This window comes from Mesitornis unicolor, unplaced genomic scaffold, assembly GCF_000695765.1.
Source record: "Mesitornis unicolor isolate BGI_N332 unplaced genomic scaffold, ASM69576v1 scaffold24465, whole genome shotgun sequence".
Taxonomy (NCBI): Eukaryota; Metazoa; Chordata; class Aves; order Mesitornithiformes; family Mesitornithidae; genus Mesitornis; species Mesitornis unicolor.
This window is the reverse complement of record NW_010185165.1, coordinates 6792-20094: the sequence shown is the minus strand read 5'-3', so window position 1 is coordinate 20094 and position 13303 is coordinate 6792. Positions and strand designations below refer to the sequence as shown.

Below are 13303 nucleotides of genomic sequence, written 5' to 3'. Positions count from 1 at the left end.
CTGCCGAGATGGTGAAGGGGAGATGAGATGCTCTTTAGCTAGAGCAGGGGGGTGATGCTCTGTGCCGCTCGCAAGAATACGTGCGGATAAAATGCCCTAATGAGAAAGTGGAGAAAGAAACGTGGTAAGTGCCAGCCGTGATCAAAAGGTGAAATAAAATACTGAAATAAAATGCAGCCTAATCAGAGCATTGAGGACGGGGTTACACGATCTCTTCACCAAAAGTGGCTGTTAAGGTAAATTAGATTAATCGCTCCCACCTCCCTTCGTCCCCAAACTCCGTTGTTTTTAATGAAGGGGTTTACTCCTGGAGGGCTGAACGCCATCCAAGGCTGCTGGACATTTAAAGCTATATACGTAACGCTCCTGCAAACAGCCACCCATCCTGGACTTCCACTTTCCAAGAAATACTGGGATCTGCTACTCGGTAGGTCTTTTCCATCTGCAGCTTTTACGACCCTGCCGAGGGAACGGCGAGCACTGTCCCCCTTTTCTCGCTCACGAAATACGCTCCCAATTGCCAGAAGAAAAAGGGAGTTTAAGAGCTGTGGGGCTTAACAGTGGTTTGCGCCGATTGCGCTCGGATCTTTCTGCAAAGGCGTACATGCAAAGAGGAAAAAACAACAACCGCTAAGTAACCACTTCACATCTGCCATTAAGATTATTAAACTCCTTACAAGCGGTATCTACCCCACCTTCCCCACTTACACACAAACATACACACACCCCCGAGCTCTCCAACATGGCAACGGGGAGCCAAGGCGGCTCTCCCCTCCCCGCTGCAGCGACCGCACGCGTTCCTGTGAAGGGGTTAACGATTCGTTTCCACTACTTCTCTCGAGAAAACCTACAATGAAAACATTGGCTCACGAAAGCGTTCTCACTGCCAGAATGCCACAGCGCGAGTGAAAAGTCCGTTTTGTTTTCATTACATCTCTGGGATTTCCGGCTTAACTCCTGAGCTTAGACACCAAATCCCTAGATACCCCACCCACCCACTTTTTCTTCCCTTTTTTTTTTTTTTTTAATAACATTTCTACTGCACGGCCCACCAATTACCATTTGGAGGGTGGGAGGGAACGGGGAGAAGAAACCATGCTGGAAAGTGATGCTCTCGTCGGAGCGAGCGCACAGCTCCCAAACTGAGAGCTACTCAATTTCTCCGGGCTTTCTCTACTGAGAAACACAGTTTTATTTCTATACCTGGCCTCTCTCCTCTATTTCTTAGCCTCCGGGCTCCCATCTTCCCACTCGGCCACCAAAGCCAGCACTGAAACTCAGCCCCAAATCTATGCCCTTTGAAGTTATGTGACATGACATAGAAATCCAAGCCTTTCTTGTACAAAAAGTATGATTACTTCACAGGGGTTTTTTTCTCCGGTTATGATAGAAAAATGTTCCAATCTCCAAAAAAAGCTAGAAAGGTTCAACCTTTATGTCACAGCCGATTTGGTCACTGTGTGTATAGGCAGCACAGTTCAAACACAGGCTGAGGAAGAAAAACAATCTATGGAAAAGGTTTGAAGAGAGGCAACCTCATGCTACAGCAGCACTTCAGTCCTGCTGGAGCAAAGAACAATTTCCATGCCTTTATGTGTTTATTCACAATAGAAGAACAGCAACTTTTTCTATCTATACTGATATTTCTGCTTTCCATACAACCAGCTTTCCTTCTGCTAGCTCCCAGTGCAAAATTCCCCTGCGAACACACACAAACTCCATTCTTGCAGTCAATACTCCACCAAGCACAATACTACTGCTATTACTCACATCAAAACAAATGGCTATAGAATGCTTGGGCACTACTTTTTACTTTGCTCCTAACTATTGCTCACAAAGTCGTCAAGAAAAATGACTAATAACTAGCTGACCAGTGCCTTTTCATCATTTACCATTAGTGTTGCCTAAAACAATCTACTAGTCTTTCCGTAATAATAATAATCAGAGAAATACACACAGTTTCTGGTCTCCCACACATGGCCTATGTTATTTGGCAAGAGGGACCAAATACAGTTGAAAAAAACACTTTGCTGGGTGACATTTTGAGTGGGCTCTACCTCTGAGGAAGTCCAGAGCCTTTCCACTGAATTAAAAGAGGGCAACGGCAGTGACAATCTGATGCAAAACAGCAAGTTTTGCTCTTAAAGAGTGACTCCAAGCACACATCCACCCTGGAGCGAGAAGGTTCTGGCCACGTGTACCGAATGACCTTCTTAAATCCCCTCTCATCAGCCTGCAAAATGGCACTTCTGTCGAAAAGGTTTTTACTTTGCGTTGTCACACGTAAAACCAAAGTTGATTATAACAAAGGGAGATTAGAGAGAGGGAAAATAACGGCAGTGAGCTCCTGTTTGCAGTTTGGCACCCTGTGCATTCAGGGGCAGGTCTGATCAATCTGCCGGTTTCTGGGGAGTTACTGGGGAGAAACTGGGGTGGAGTGGGGCAAGCTGGACCTCCCACGGCTCCTCCAGCACCTGCTACCCCGGCCTGGTGGGAATGCAGCTAACCACACACAGGGTGCAGAAAACAACTTTGCAAAACAGGATGGCGAGAGCAACAAAACAAAAAGCTAAAAGCATCAGGGAGCATTGAGGGCATAATATTCCTCAGTGTCTTTTTAAAACTCGGTGTGATTAATTTCACACTTGTCTCTCAGGGACACCGGCAAAGCCTCGGGGCCTGGTGGGACCAGAGCCTGGGCAGGACATGGCTGGGGACAAGCTGAAATGGCTGCAGGGAGAGGGCGGCCGGGGGCTGACGCGCTGGGGCTGAGCAGAGGGCGCTGGAGCCGTGCCACATGGGTGCGGTGGAGTTCAGGCGAGGGGAAGAAAGGGTTTCATAATCAGCAGGTTTCTCACCTTTAACTCTTGTGCAGCACCAAGCAACTGCGGTCCTGCTGTCCCTCACTGGGGACGGAGGGTGAGGGACGGAGGGTGAGTCGATGGTGGGGTGCTGCCAAGCCAACACCTGGCACCTTCCACACCAGTCCCCCTAAGGATCCCCTAAAGGGGAGATCACAGCCCCTGAAGACCCTCCACCTGGCCTCATCTGCAGCCTAAAAACTTTAAGCCCTCAGTGTTTTGGCAGCCCCTCATCATATTTGAAGCCACCGGCAGCTTCACCACAGGCCCCTGTGGTGGCTGGGGGTGCCCTGTCCCCAGAGGAGAGCCAGGCTCCAGAGCCAACATGTCCCCCACCCTGCCCCAGGCACAAGCAGGGCTGTGAGTGAGATCACCTGCCTTGTTTTTCTCCCTGCCACCCAAGTCAGAACCTCAGCTGAGGTCCCCAGGGACAAGAGGTTTGCTTGTTAACCTTGTTTTTGGTGGAGCTGTCGCTGACACCTTCCCTATGTGTGCCCCCCCCATGCTGCTTAGCCACACCAATTAGCAAAATGCATTGCTAAATACCTGTGGAAGCAGCAGAGGAGGAGGTGGCCAGGTAACTCCTCAGCGCTCAGGGAAAGCCTGGCAGGTGCAAGGGAAGAAACAAGCCTAGAAAAGCCTCGCAACGAGGATTTCAGTTGCAACCTGTGTTTCTCACACTCTGTTACCACACACTTCTGAAAGCCTTTTTTTCCCCCACGTAGCATTTTTTCTGGCCTGGCTTTAACAAGTCACTCCTGCAAGACGCAGGGCACTGGGGAGTTGCTGGCAGCAGGACCCCAGTGCCATGGTGGCCCTCAGGATGGGGATGGTCCCCAAGCTTTCTGCCAGCTCGATGCCGCTCTGGACACCTCTTCCCAATCCTCCTGACATTGCTGCCACCGGCCTTGGGTTGTTTCAGCTCACATTTTCCTCCCCTCACGTGTGAAGGCATCACGATGGCTGTCTGAGTCCTACAGTTACTATGGGTGCGTGGGTCCATAATGGTACATTGTAAGTGAATGTCTCAGGGTAGACAGCAATAATAATTAGCTGTCATGATTTGAAAAAAGGATAATCCACGCCATTGAGTTAACAATCACTCACACAACACACATGGATTTAACTAATCTTAATTTGGAGAAAAATAACAATTCTAAATATATCAAATAGCCTATTTCATGGCAACCTGCGGCGGTGTTTATCTCTGGCTTCCAGCACATGCGAGTTATTTAGTTTCTCTCACTGGCAGTTTTACCATTCAAAAGCCTGAAATGAACATTCGTGGAGCAGGGGTTGCAGCTAAATCCTGCCTCTGACAGGGAGCCTTTTTTTTTCACGATGCACATCTAGTTCAAGTACATAACGTATGGAGCCCAGCACTGGCGACCGGGATGGGATGAACGAGGAATTAAAATCAAACCCCTCCCCTTTCCTAGCACCATCTTTGCAGAAATTAACTACGTTGTCTTAATGAACCTCTGCTGCTGGGGTGGTTCTGTGACCTTAAGGGTGCAGACCAGCCAGTGAAGCTGGAGAAGGTCTGGTCCAAGTGGTGCCTGCCCCACCAAGGTTCCCTCATCTCTTCCAGGATTCTCTGAAACCATATAGTGTTAAAAACAAGCCAACTGGTGTTTTTTCTTTAATCTGGATCATTTCAGAGAGCTGTGCTGAAGAACAACCTGGTGGTCCACGAACCCAGCAGGGTCATGAGGACAACAGGAGATGCCATCAATCAAAGGACACCAAGAGCCACCTCCCCAGGGCTTTCTTCAGCCAGCACAGGTCACCCAGTTATGCCCAACATCTGATAAATATGAAAGATAAAAAGAGGTATAAAATACAACAGTGGTCTAATTTTTTCCAAAATACCTGCCAGTGGTGAAGTGAAAGAAGCAGTGGCTGATAACTCCTAGCCAACTCATTGGCCTGGCTGTGTTTTGCTGTGCAACAATCTGGTTCATCTGTTCGATACTATCACACCCTCTGCACGAGAGGCAGAACTGATTTTCAAACAGGTCAGCCAATTTGAAAAAAAATGAAAAACAAACTTTACAGGACAAACTGCTCCTAAGCAAGTCACGTCCTCCCAGTGCCAGCTAACGTGCTTATGGACAGTGGCAACCAAATGAAAATGCCTTGAAAAGCGTGGATTTGTAAGTTACCAGTCAGGGAAAGACGATAGACTTCATTATCAGAAGGTCTTTAAAAGCTCACTGCAGAGATAAAGTTGCCTTTGTCTCTACTGATACCTAGAAACGTCACTTGGAGATGTGTGTTACACGCGTGCAAATTCTTGCAGGCTCCTGAGCTCTGCCTGCCTCCTTCCAAGAGGCACAAGGTTCGGTGTGTGGTCAAGGGGTATTTGGTGACCACAGCAAGCAGAGTGACCAAGAGAGAAAGAGAAAAAGGCAAAAAGAAGGAGAGGAGGCCACACCAATCATTCCTACCAAATAAAAAGGGCTACAACAATAACAGAAGATCAAGGAGAGGAGCTGAAGCCTATTTGAGGGCAGCAGCGGTGGCAGTGTATTTCAGGGAGCCGGAGTGGCGAGTGGGTGATTTCTGGTTTCCCTCTTCAAATATAAAGACTCAATTATCTTTGAACAGCTTGCTTTACACATGAATTGACACATTTATTTTACAATAAATAACTGAAAGTTATCTATGTTTCCTTTACTGTTAATCTACACAAAGAAATAATAAACAGAGCTTGTCTACAAAAATGCAACTACTGCAGTCCTCAGAATTCAATTAAGCTAAAATAATTAATGCTTCCACCATATTAAATTACTTTATACATTTGAGCCACTGAAGTTTTTTTATTCTTTAATCTTTTTCGCCGTTTTATTTAATAAAAAAAAAAGTTAGTTTCAAAGTTGGGGGGGGAGGCTGGTTAGGAGGGGGGAAAAGAGCATGATTTGCTGTTAAAATGTAATGGTCTCCTTTAGCTGACACAGCATGTAGAGTGTTTTGTGCCTTTGATTAAAATAACATTTTAAATGCTTTGAACAAACATATCTCCCCATACTTCTAAGGGATTATTTTACATATTTCTTGGTGGAATAAAGAAATTCATTCTTCCTGTCGCAGTACAGAAAGGCTAAGAATATCTTTCGTCACATATAAAGTAAAAATACTGTAGGCTGTTGCATTATTACCAAAAAAATAAAAAAATAAAGGGAGGAGGTGGCAGGGTGGGAGAAAGCTGCCTTAGAGATTAAGTTTCCCTTTTATGAAATCGTATTTAGTCTCTTTTTTTAACAAATCTAACAACAATGCTCTACAGCCGCTCACTGGGAAATACCTTTAATGTTAAATGCAGATTCTGATTTTCTTGGCTAATGCAGAAAGCCTTTCTATTGAAATATAAATAAGGGGTTTGGTATATCCCACTAAAGCCTTTCCAGTGAATGACTTCTGTGGGTTTTTCATGGCTACCCTCCATGGCTGTAATGTGAGGCTTTTATCCTACTATTGAAAACTATCCGTTGCTATTAAAAAAAATATGGAAGGACACTGCACCTTTTTATCTCGGAGCTGGGCTTCTAATTGAGAAAGCATTATTACTGCACTATTTAGTGGATGTCCCTATCTCTGTGCACTGCTGAGAAAATGCCAATCAAATGATAAACCCTTTTATTTTTCTCAATTCAAAATCTTTCCTACATATTTTCAGTTGATATTCAGTTTAGTCTGAAAGAGATTAGGTGCTCCAGATTGGCTTTTAAATTTAATTTTTCTGTGTGCCTTTTCCACACGTGAACATCTCCTTCACCCCCAGATATTCTGCATGGCACAAGCGTTCATTATATTGATGCTGACCCCCAGATGCTGGGATGGGACGGCACCCTCTGCGCTGGGCATAGCCATGGAGGTATTTCACTATGGCCTGAACTTGGGCAGAAATTGGGAAAATATGAGATCTGGACTGCAACTACAGCATGGGTCTCCTGGACCAACCTTGCTAAGCACTTGGCAACCTCTTCAAGGGGCTGAGCACCATCAGCTCACACAGAGATCAACAGAGACTGAAGGGCTCAGCACCATTCAGGAGGCCTTCAGCAAACTGAGGGAGAAAGTCCTGAATAATTCCCATCATATGGGAAGGAAGTCTAGCCTTCAAAGCTGCTACACCATGAGGTAGTGTAATCATCTCTGCCAAGAAATGCCTTTGCAACTGCAAAAGGATGGGGAAAGCTGGAAAAAGATGGAGAAAACTGAAAAATTAAGAGAAAAGGACAAGGTCTGGCCTTACAGTAGGGTTGCTTACAACACTACAGCACAACTAATGCCCCCAAAACTACCAGTTTCCCATGCCAAGATGGTGACTGCACACAGAAAATATACCTAGAAGGCAATAAGGTAGTCAACGGGTGGGATATGCCCTCTCCTAAGAGACAGATCACCTGGACACCTGAAGACTGCAGCAGCTCAAAGCCCACATCCTCTTTTCTACAATGGCCAAGCCCTTCAGTGACACTGGGGACTCACTCAGAGACCTCCAATGCTAAAAGCAGGAATCTCTTAAGCTTCAATTGTAAAGGTAGGAGTCTCTCACAAGTCTTCTGAGGATCCCCTCAAGGGAACATCTCTACTACAGACAGGATCGTGGACCATCAGATCTAATCCCATAAGACAATTCCTAGAGAAATCGGGATAGTGGCAGCAAAGACAAATTGCCACCAGTCTTCTATATGGGATACAGTCGGTGTGAACAAAAAAGGCCCGTGTGAGGGGAGATCCTGCTGTGTGACATAAAACCCCCGCTCGCTGGCAGGGAGCAGAGCCTTCCTTTCACCACTGCTGCGGAGGGGAGAAACGCCCTGCGCAACGGAAGCGGCCCCATGCTGGGCGCTCTGCAGAAACCGCTGCATGGTGGATACCATCGCCCGCCTGCCCGCCTCGGAGCCGTGGGGGGGTCCACTGAGTTAACTAACCACTGTCCAAGAGCTTTAGACAAGGAAATGCCTGCAATTTGCTCACCCAGGCCAGCCTGTGGTCTTGTCTCCTCATTCAAAAGCCCCGTTTTGGGGCGTGCATGTGAAGGGAGCTGTCTCTCACCCAACTCCAGCCATTTGCAGAGACTCAGGACAGGCGGCGCAGGCAACGCAGACCAGGAAGGTGACATCTACCCCAGCAGAAGGAACAAGCAAGGACTTAATGAACCCCTGCTTTAGCCTTCGAAAGCAAATCCTCTTCCCATTGCTGTCGGTGTGAAGGGGATTTTCCCACTGTCTTCAGTGGGGTCAGGGTTTGGTCCTTCCCAGTGGGTCTGCATGTTACAGAAGGTGTCTGAACTGGATTGAATGGGGTATCTCACCAAGTTCCTCCACCGCTGCTACCTGCTTAAAGACACTCCCGAAATGTTTCTGACCCCAACCTTCTGCTTTTTCCTACATGTACAGGCTGCCACCAGGCTCTCCCAGGAATCAGGAGTCCCCTCTCTCTGGGAGCTGGCCCTACATTGAATTAAACATGGGGTGGACAGCCCTGCTGAGCCCTACATGACCATGAGGATCCTCCAGACCGATGGCTGCTATAAAGACCTGTTACTAAAGCTTCTGTTTCACGGCACTTTCTAGAGGGCTCTCGTTAAAAGATTACCTAGGCAGTTGATTGAGTGTAAAACATGCTGTACCTGCAATGTTCTCCTGCTTGGGGCAAATTCCTTTTGTAGGCGTGAGAAGACGGTCTTCTTCATCGGGTGTGACTTGGATCCCGATTTCCACTGGCTCTGACACTTTCCTGAGCTCGGCGCGTGAGGAGGGGGGAGGGCTGCTCTTATCCATGCTCTTTTCATAGCAGGCACCACCAGTGCCATTGCACTGTTTTCTCTTGTGCTCTATAAAAACCAAGATGTCTCCCAGCGGGAAGTTCATCTGACACTGTCCACAGGTTAACAAGTCGGGGTCTGTCCCGCCTGCGGTGATGCTGATGCCGCCCGGCTCTGCTATTGCCAGGCTCTCATCTTCGTCGGCGAGTGCCGGTTCCACATGGTCAGCCTCTGCTTTACACGGACAAGGAGAAAGAGGGAGGAAAGGGACGAGGGGAGAAGAGAAAGAGATTGCTTTGAATGTTCATAGACTCAAGGATGCATCACCAGAGGCTCAGCCTCCCCTAACACCCCCCCCCCCCCCCAAAACGACAGGCCGCTCACCCCCCCCCCCACCCAAAGAAGCCAAGCCTGATTAGATCTTTCTTTTATTTTTCAGCTTTTCCACTCTCCCAGAATGATTTCAATATATTTTGCAACCGAGCCTGTCTGAAACAAAATGGAAAGGCTGACCTGGCAGAGCTTTCCTGACAGCTCCTTCCCACTGCTGCCAGCGCTGCAAGGATATCAGCAAAGAGCCATTTTGCAAACGTTTGAGCCCCGAGCCACTTTCTGAAATAGTTCCTCTCTTTTTGCATCCCACCTTCTCATTCCCACCGCATCTCCCAGCCATCTGGCCAAGGCCCCATCCAGCAAAACTCACGCACCCGAACCTCTCCTCCTGTTTCAGAGACAGGGGGGAAAAGGCGCTTGCGTGCTCACAAGAAGCCAGATCAGGCTCTCTGTGGCATACAAAATTAGTACCACCTCGTCCCATTACAAAGATTAAATAACCACCCTTTAGCACGAATTACAGCAAACTGTTTGTAACGTTAGCAGGATGTGATCTTGTAAGAAGTTCAGGGGTTTCAGAAGCGTGTACAGTGGGAAATCGAACTCAGCGCTTACTTTACATAGTGGCATATTGGCTAAGCCTGAAATCTTCCACTCCTTTTCCTGATAGCAGATACCCCTGCAGTTGTGATATAGGTTAATAAAGGGTTTTTTTGTTTAAAAAGCACCCACGGATTTCATACCATTACCCTGCAAGGCTGGGAAAGCATCTCTGAGTGACCTGCATCCGTTTCTAAGAAATAAGTAACTTCTCATTTCAAAATTAATAGAACACAATGCGTTTTAAAGGATATTTTGAAGATAATTCTTACATTATAATATAATTATGGATCACAATCTATTTCTGGGGCAAAACGTCTTTTTTTTGTTTGTTTTCTCTTGTTCTGCCGTGTAACTGCCAAATCATACAAACCTTGGTCTTTACTTCGGCACAATTTCCACTGACTTTTGCCTAAGGCTGTTTTGCCTCTGCAAGGACTATAGGATTTGGGCCGAACAAAACAGGGGAACTAACAGTATGTAAATCAGCAAGTGAGACCTCGAATCGAATCGGGATTAAAGGAATAGGAGGAAAAAATGTTCCCTATTAGCCCAAGCGGTTTGCTCATGGATTTCCTGGGGAAAGCAAGTCACACAAATACCTCAAAGACGCGAGACTGAGATAAACAGATGTTACAATCCGGATCTGGATTCTCCTCCTGACCAAAAACAAAAGGGGTTTTGTCCCACTTTTCATCAAATCGAAAAGAGAAAAACCCACATAGGAAAGGGAAAGCTTCGGTTTCCTAAACTCACACCCAGCTTTCCAAACACGCAGCACAACACTCGCTCTGAAAACCATTAATTACCTTTTTCCCCCTCCATCTAATTTTAAAAGGAGTTTGAAGACAATGCTACGTAATTAAGTCACCAATTGATATCATGAAAAGGTGCCTCCTCGCCTTAATGAAAATGTAACCATAGCCCTGCGCTGCACGGGGACTGCTGGGAAGGGAGCGGGTGCCTGCGAACGGCGTGTCATGATGCAAAAAGGTAATTATTTAGTGCTGCGGCTCCCTTTAATGATCTAACATTGAGCAATATTGTTTATATTGAAGAGAGCTTGCACCTTTAATTACCAATTACATATACATCATTTTAAAGCCAAAAGAAAAGGGCCGTGAAAAGGGGCCTTTAGAAATGTGCGTGCTATTTCTAGGAAGAATTCCTATTAAGGGGGAGTAGTGTGTCAAAATATTAAAAAAAAAATAAATCAAAAAAGCAACCCACATCCAGCGGCACGCAGATACACACGGGAGATGGGACAAAGAGCTGGAAAAGACAACCCGAAAACAGGAATTGAACCAAGGGTCGTCAGGAAAAATGGTGGCAGAGGGGGAAAATGCTCCTCACCCCTTTCACCTAACGTTCCCGTAAAGCCCTCGGATTAAAGTCTGCCTCTCAGATTACACAGGCCGAATTTTGGCATTGATATAAGTATAAGAAATCAAAAGATCTCAACTTCATTATCTTTTTGATGCGAGGATTTTTTTATATATATATTTTTTTTTGCCTGTGATTTAAATTGTGTTCTTCAGAAAACGTCGCAAAACTGCTGCGTTTGGTGAGGGTCCTGACCAGGCGTCCGTGGAAACACGAAGGGGCTTTAAACAGCGAAAACTGCTGCGAATTCTTTCTTTTCGGCTCTACACTTGGTTTGAATATTAGTTAAACCCACATATGCCTGTTCACTTACACTCGCTCACTCTCTCTTTCCAAGCACTGTGCAATGCCACTTTTTTAAAATAACATCTGGTATTCGTTCATATTTTGGCAGTCGTCACGTTGCCGAAAATCGGCTTTTCGTTTCCTTGGTACGCCGAGCCCTCGTGATCAGTAGTAATTGGGTTTCAAACTATCAAAAGATTTCTTTTTCGCTCAACTCTATTTCTGATTTGAGCTTAATAGATCGCCAAGCATGAGAGCAGCCGTACACCCAACGATGCAGAAGCTATATTACATTCCCCTTATTCGGGACTTGGAAAACAGGGATAAAAGACTGAAAAACAAAATACTGAATAGGTCTTCACATGCATTTTATCCACGTCAATTTGCATTTATTTTATTTTTTCTTTACTTGGAATAAAAAAAAGAAAAGGCTTCCTATTGACAACTCAATTAAGCCATTAAAAACCTACATTCGAGTAACATTACAGGAGAGATTTAAAACCCACAAAGGAAAAGAGAAGAAAGCCTGCGAGTCCAGCCCATAACACACCAGGTCATGCCTGGTTAATACAACAGCCAAGATCTTAGGCTGTTTAAGGAGTCCTTTAATACCAACGGGGCAATTTAGGCCAGTCTCAGCCTAAAGTTCTGACTCCACTTGTGTCTGTGGGTTTCAAATGAGTCGCTTCACATTATTTGAATTTAACTCTGTGGTTTGATTGCTGTTTGTTGGTAGCTGGGTCTGGGGGGAGAGGAGGGTGTTTCCTCATGAGTATTTATTTAAAATTAATTTATTATTTTTTTTAAGGAGAAATCAAGCCACACAGAAAAGGAGAATGGAAAACATCTCATACCCCTTACGTGGGAAAAGTGAAAAGAAATGCAAACGAGCTATTTCCAGCCAAGACTTGTGCCCTGGTTCTTCCAGGTGTGTTAAGGTGTGCCCCGGATTTTTTCCTCCAGAAAGGATTGCCTTGGCATCGCCTGCCGGGGGAGCGCAGCGAGTTGGGGACAGGCGATCTATGGGGACGTGAGTGACACTGTCGTTGCCCGATGGCTCCGTGAAATTAATGCAACTGGACAATCTAAATCATTTGCTTTACTCTGAAAAGCGCTACGCTTGCTGGCTGGACCCTAAGCAGCATCTCCAGGCTTTCTGGCTGCATACCATGCCAAAATCCAGTGGACAAACCCCTTAATTCCATAAAGGCGCTGTCACAAAGCCACCAGCGCTCCCACTTCAGCATGGTGACATCAGGAGAGCATATGTGCCCCATGCAAACAACGCTCCCATGCCCAGTGTAAAAGCGCAGGCACACGCTAACTACTTTCTGCCTGTCAGATGTCTCAAAATCCTACCCATTAATAGTGGGGAAAGGCTGCTTTACTAAAAATCATTGCCAAGGCCTCAAAGGACAGAACCGTGGATGCTTGTTCATGGGATTTGGGTGAGGCTGAGTCCAGGCAGCAGTAATTTATTTTCTTGCCTTTCTGCAGAACCAAGGTAAGAAGGGATCGAAAAGTTGCCAACCTCTTTTCTCCTTCTTTTTTCCCATCCTGCAGTATGAAAAAAGGAGGCAGAGAAAAGAAGGAAGAGGAAACGGTTTGGTGCTGGGCCAAAGCGTTGCGTGTGAAACCTCCCCTCCACAGTCGCTTTCTTGCACAAATCGATAACGGGGTGGTTAAGGCGAGCGCTGCCGGTGCCTTCGCCACAGGGGTGCTGCTGGGTGCCCTGCCTGTCCCAGCACCACCCCACCACCCTCCTTCTGCCCACCCGAGGGGCAAAACATGGGCTACTTCAGGGGTCACCAGTCTCTGGGATGAACTGGGACTGCCGTGGGTCATGGCTAACCGTGGCCAGGCACAGGTGATGAACTGGGCCTGCGGTGGGTCATGGCTACCGGTGCCCAGGCACAGGAAGCCAGGCCACAAGTGTGCCACAGCACGCAGAGCTCGCCTGTCTTGAAGGCACATCCAGAAAAATCTCAGCCCAACTGAGGAGCGAGCACAAAGAAGTCACTCGCTCTTCAGGGTGTTGGCCCAAAGCAGGCCTGAAAATGATGTC

At 46.6% G+C, this 13303-nt stretch overlaps 1 protein-coding gene across 1 annotated transcript in view; it reads right to left on the bottom strand.

The window, feature by feature from the left end:
• The window catches only part of BCL11B (B-cell CLL/lymphoma 11B (zinc finger protein)), a gene marked incomplete at its 3' end in the record, with an annotated part of 78113 nt that extends 65030 nt beyond the window's left edge, over positions 1 to 13083 (bottom strand). The window contains exons 1-2 of the mRNA XM_010184759.1: positions 13036 to 13083; positions 8503 to 8866 (exon numbers count right to left, since the gene is read on the bottom strand). Coding sequence (XP_010183061.1) covers positions 8503 to 8866; positions 13036 to 13083 — 412 coding nt within the window. The remainder of the gene's footprint in view (positions 1 to 8502; positions 8867 to 13035) is intronic.
• Positions 13084 to 13303: the final 220 nt, after the last annotated feature.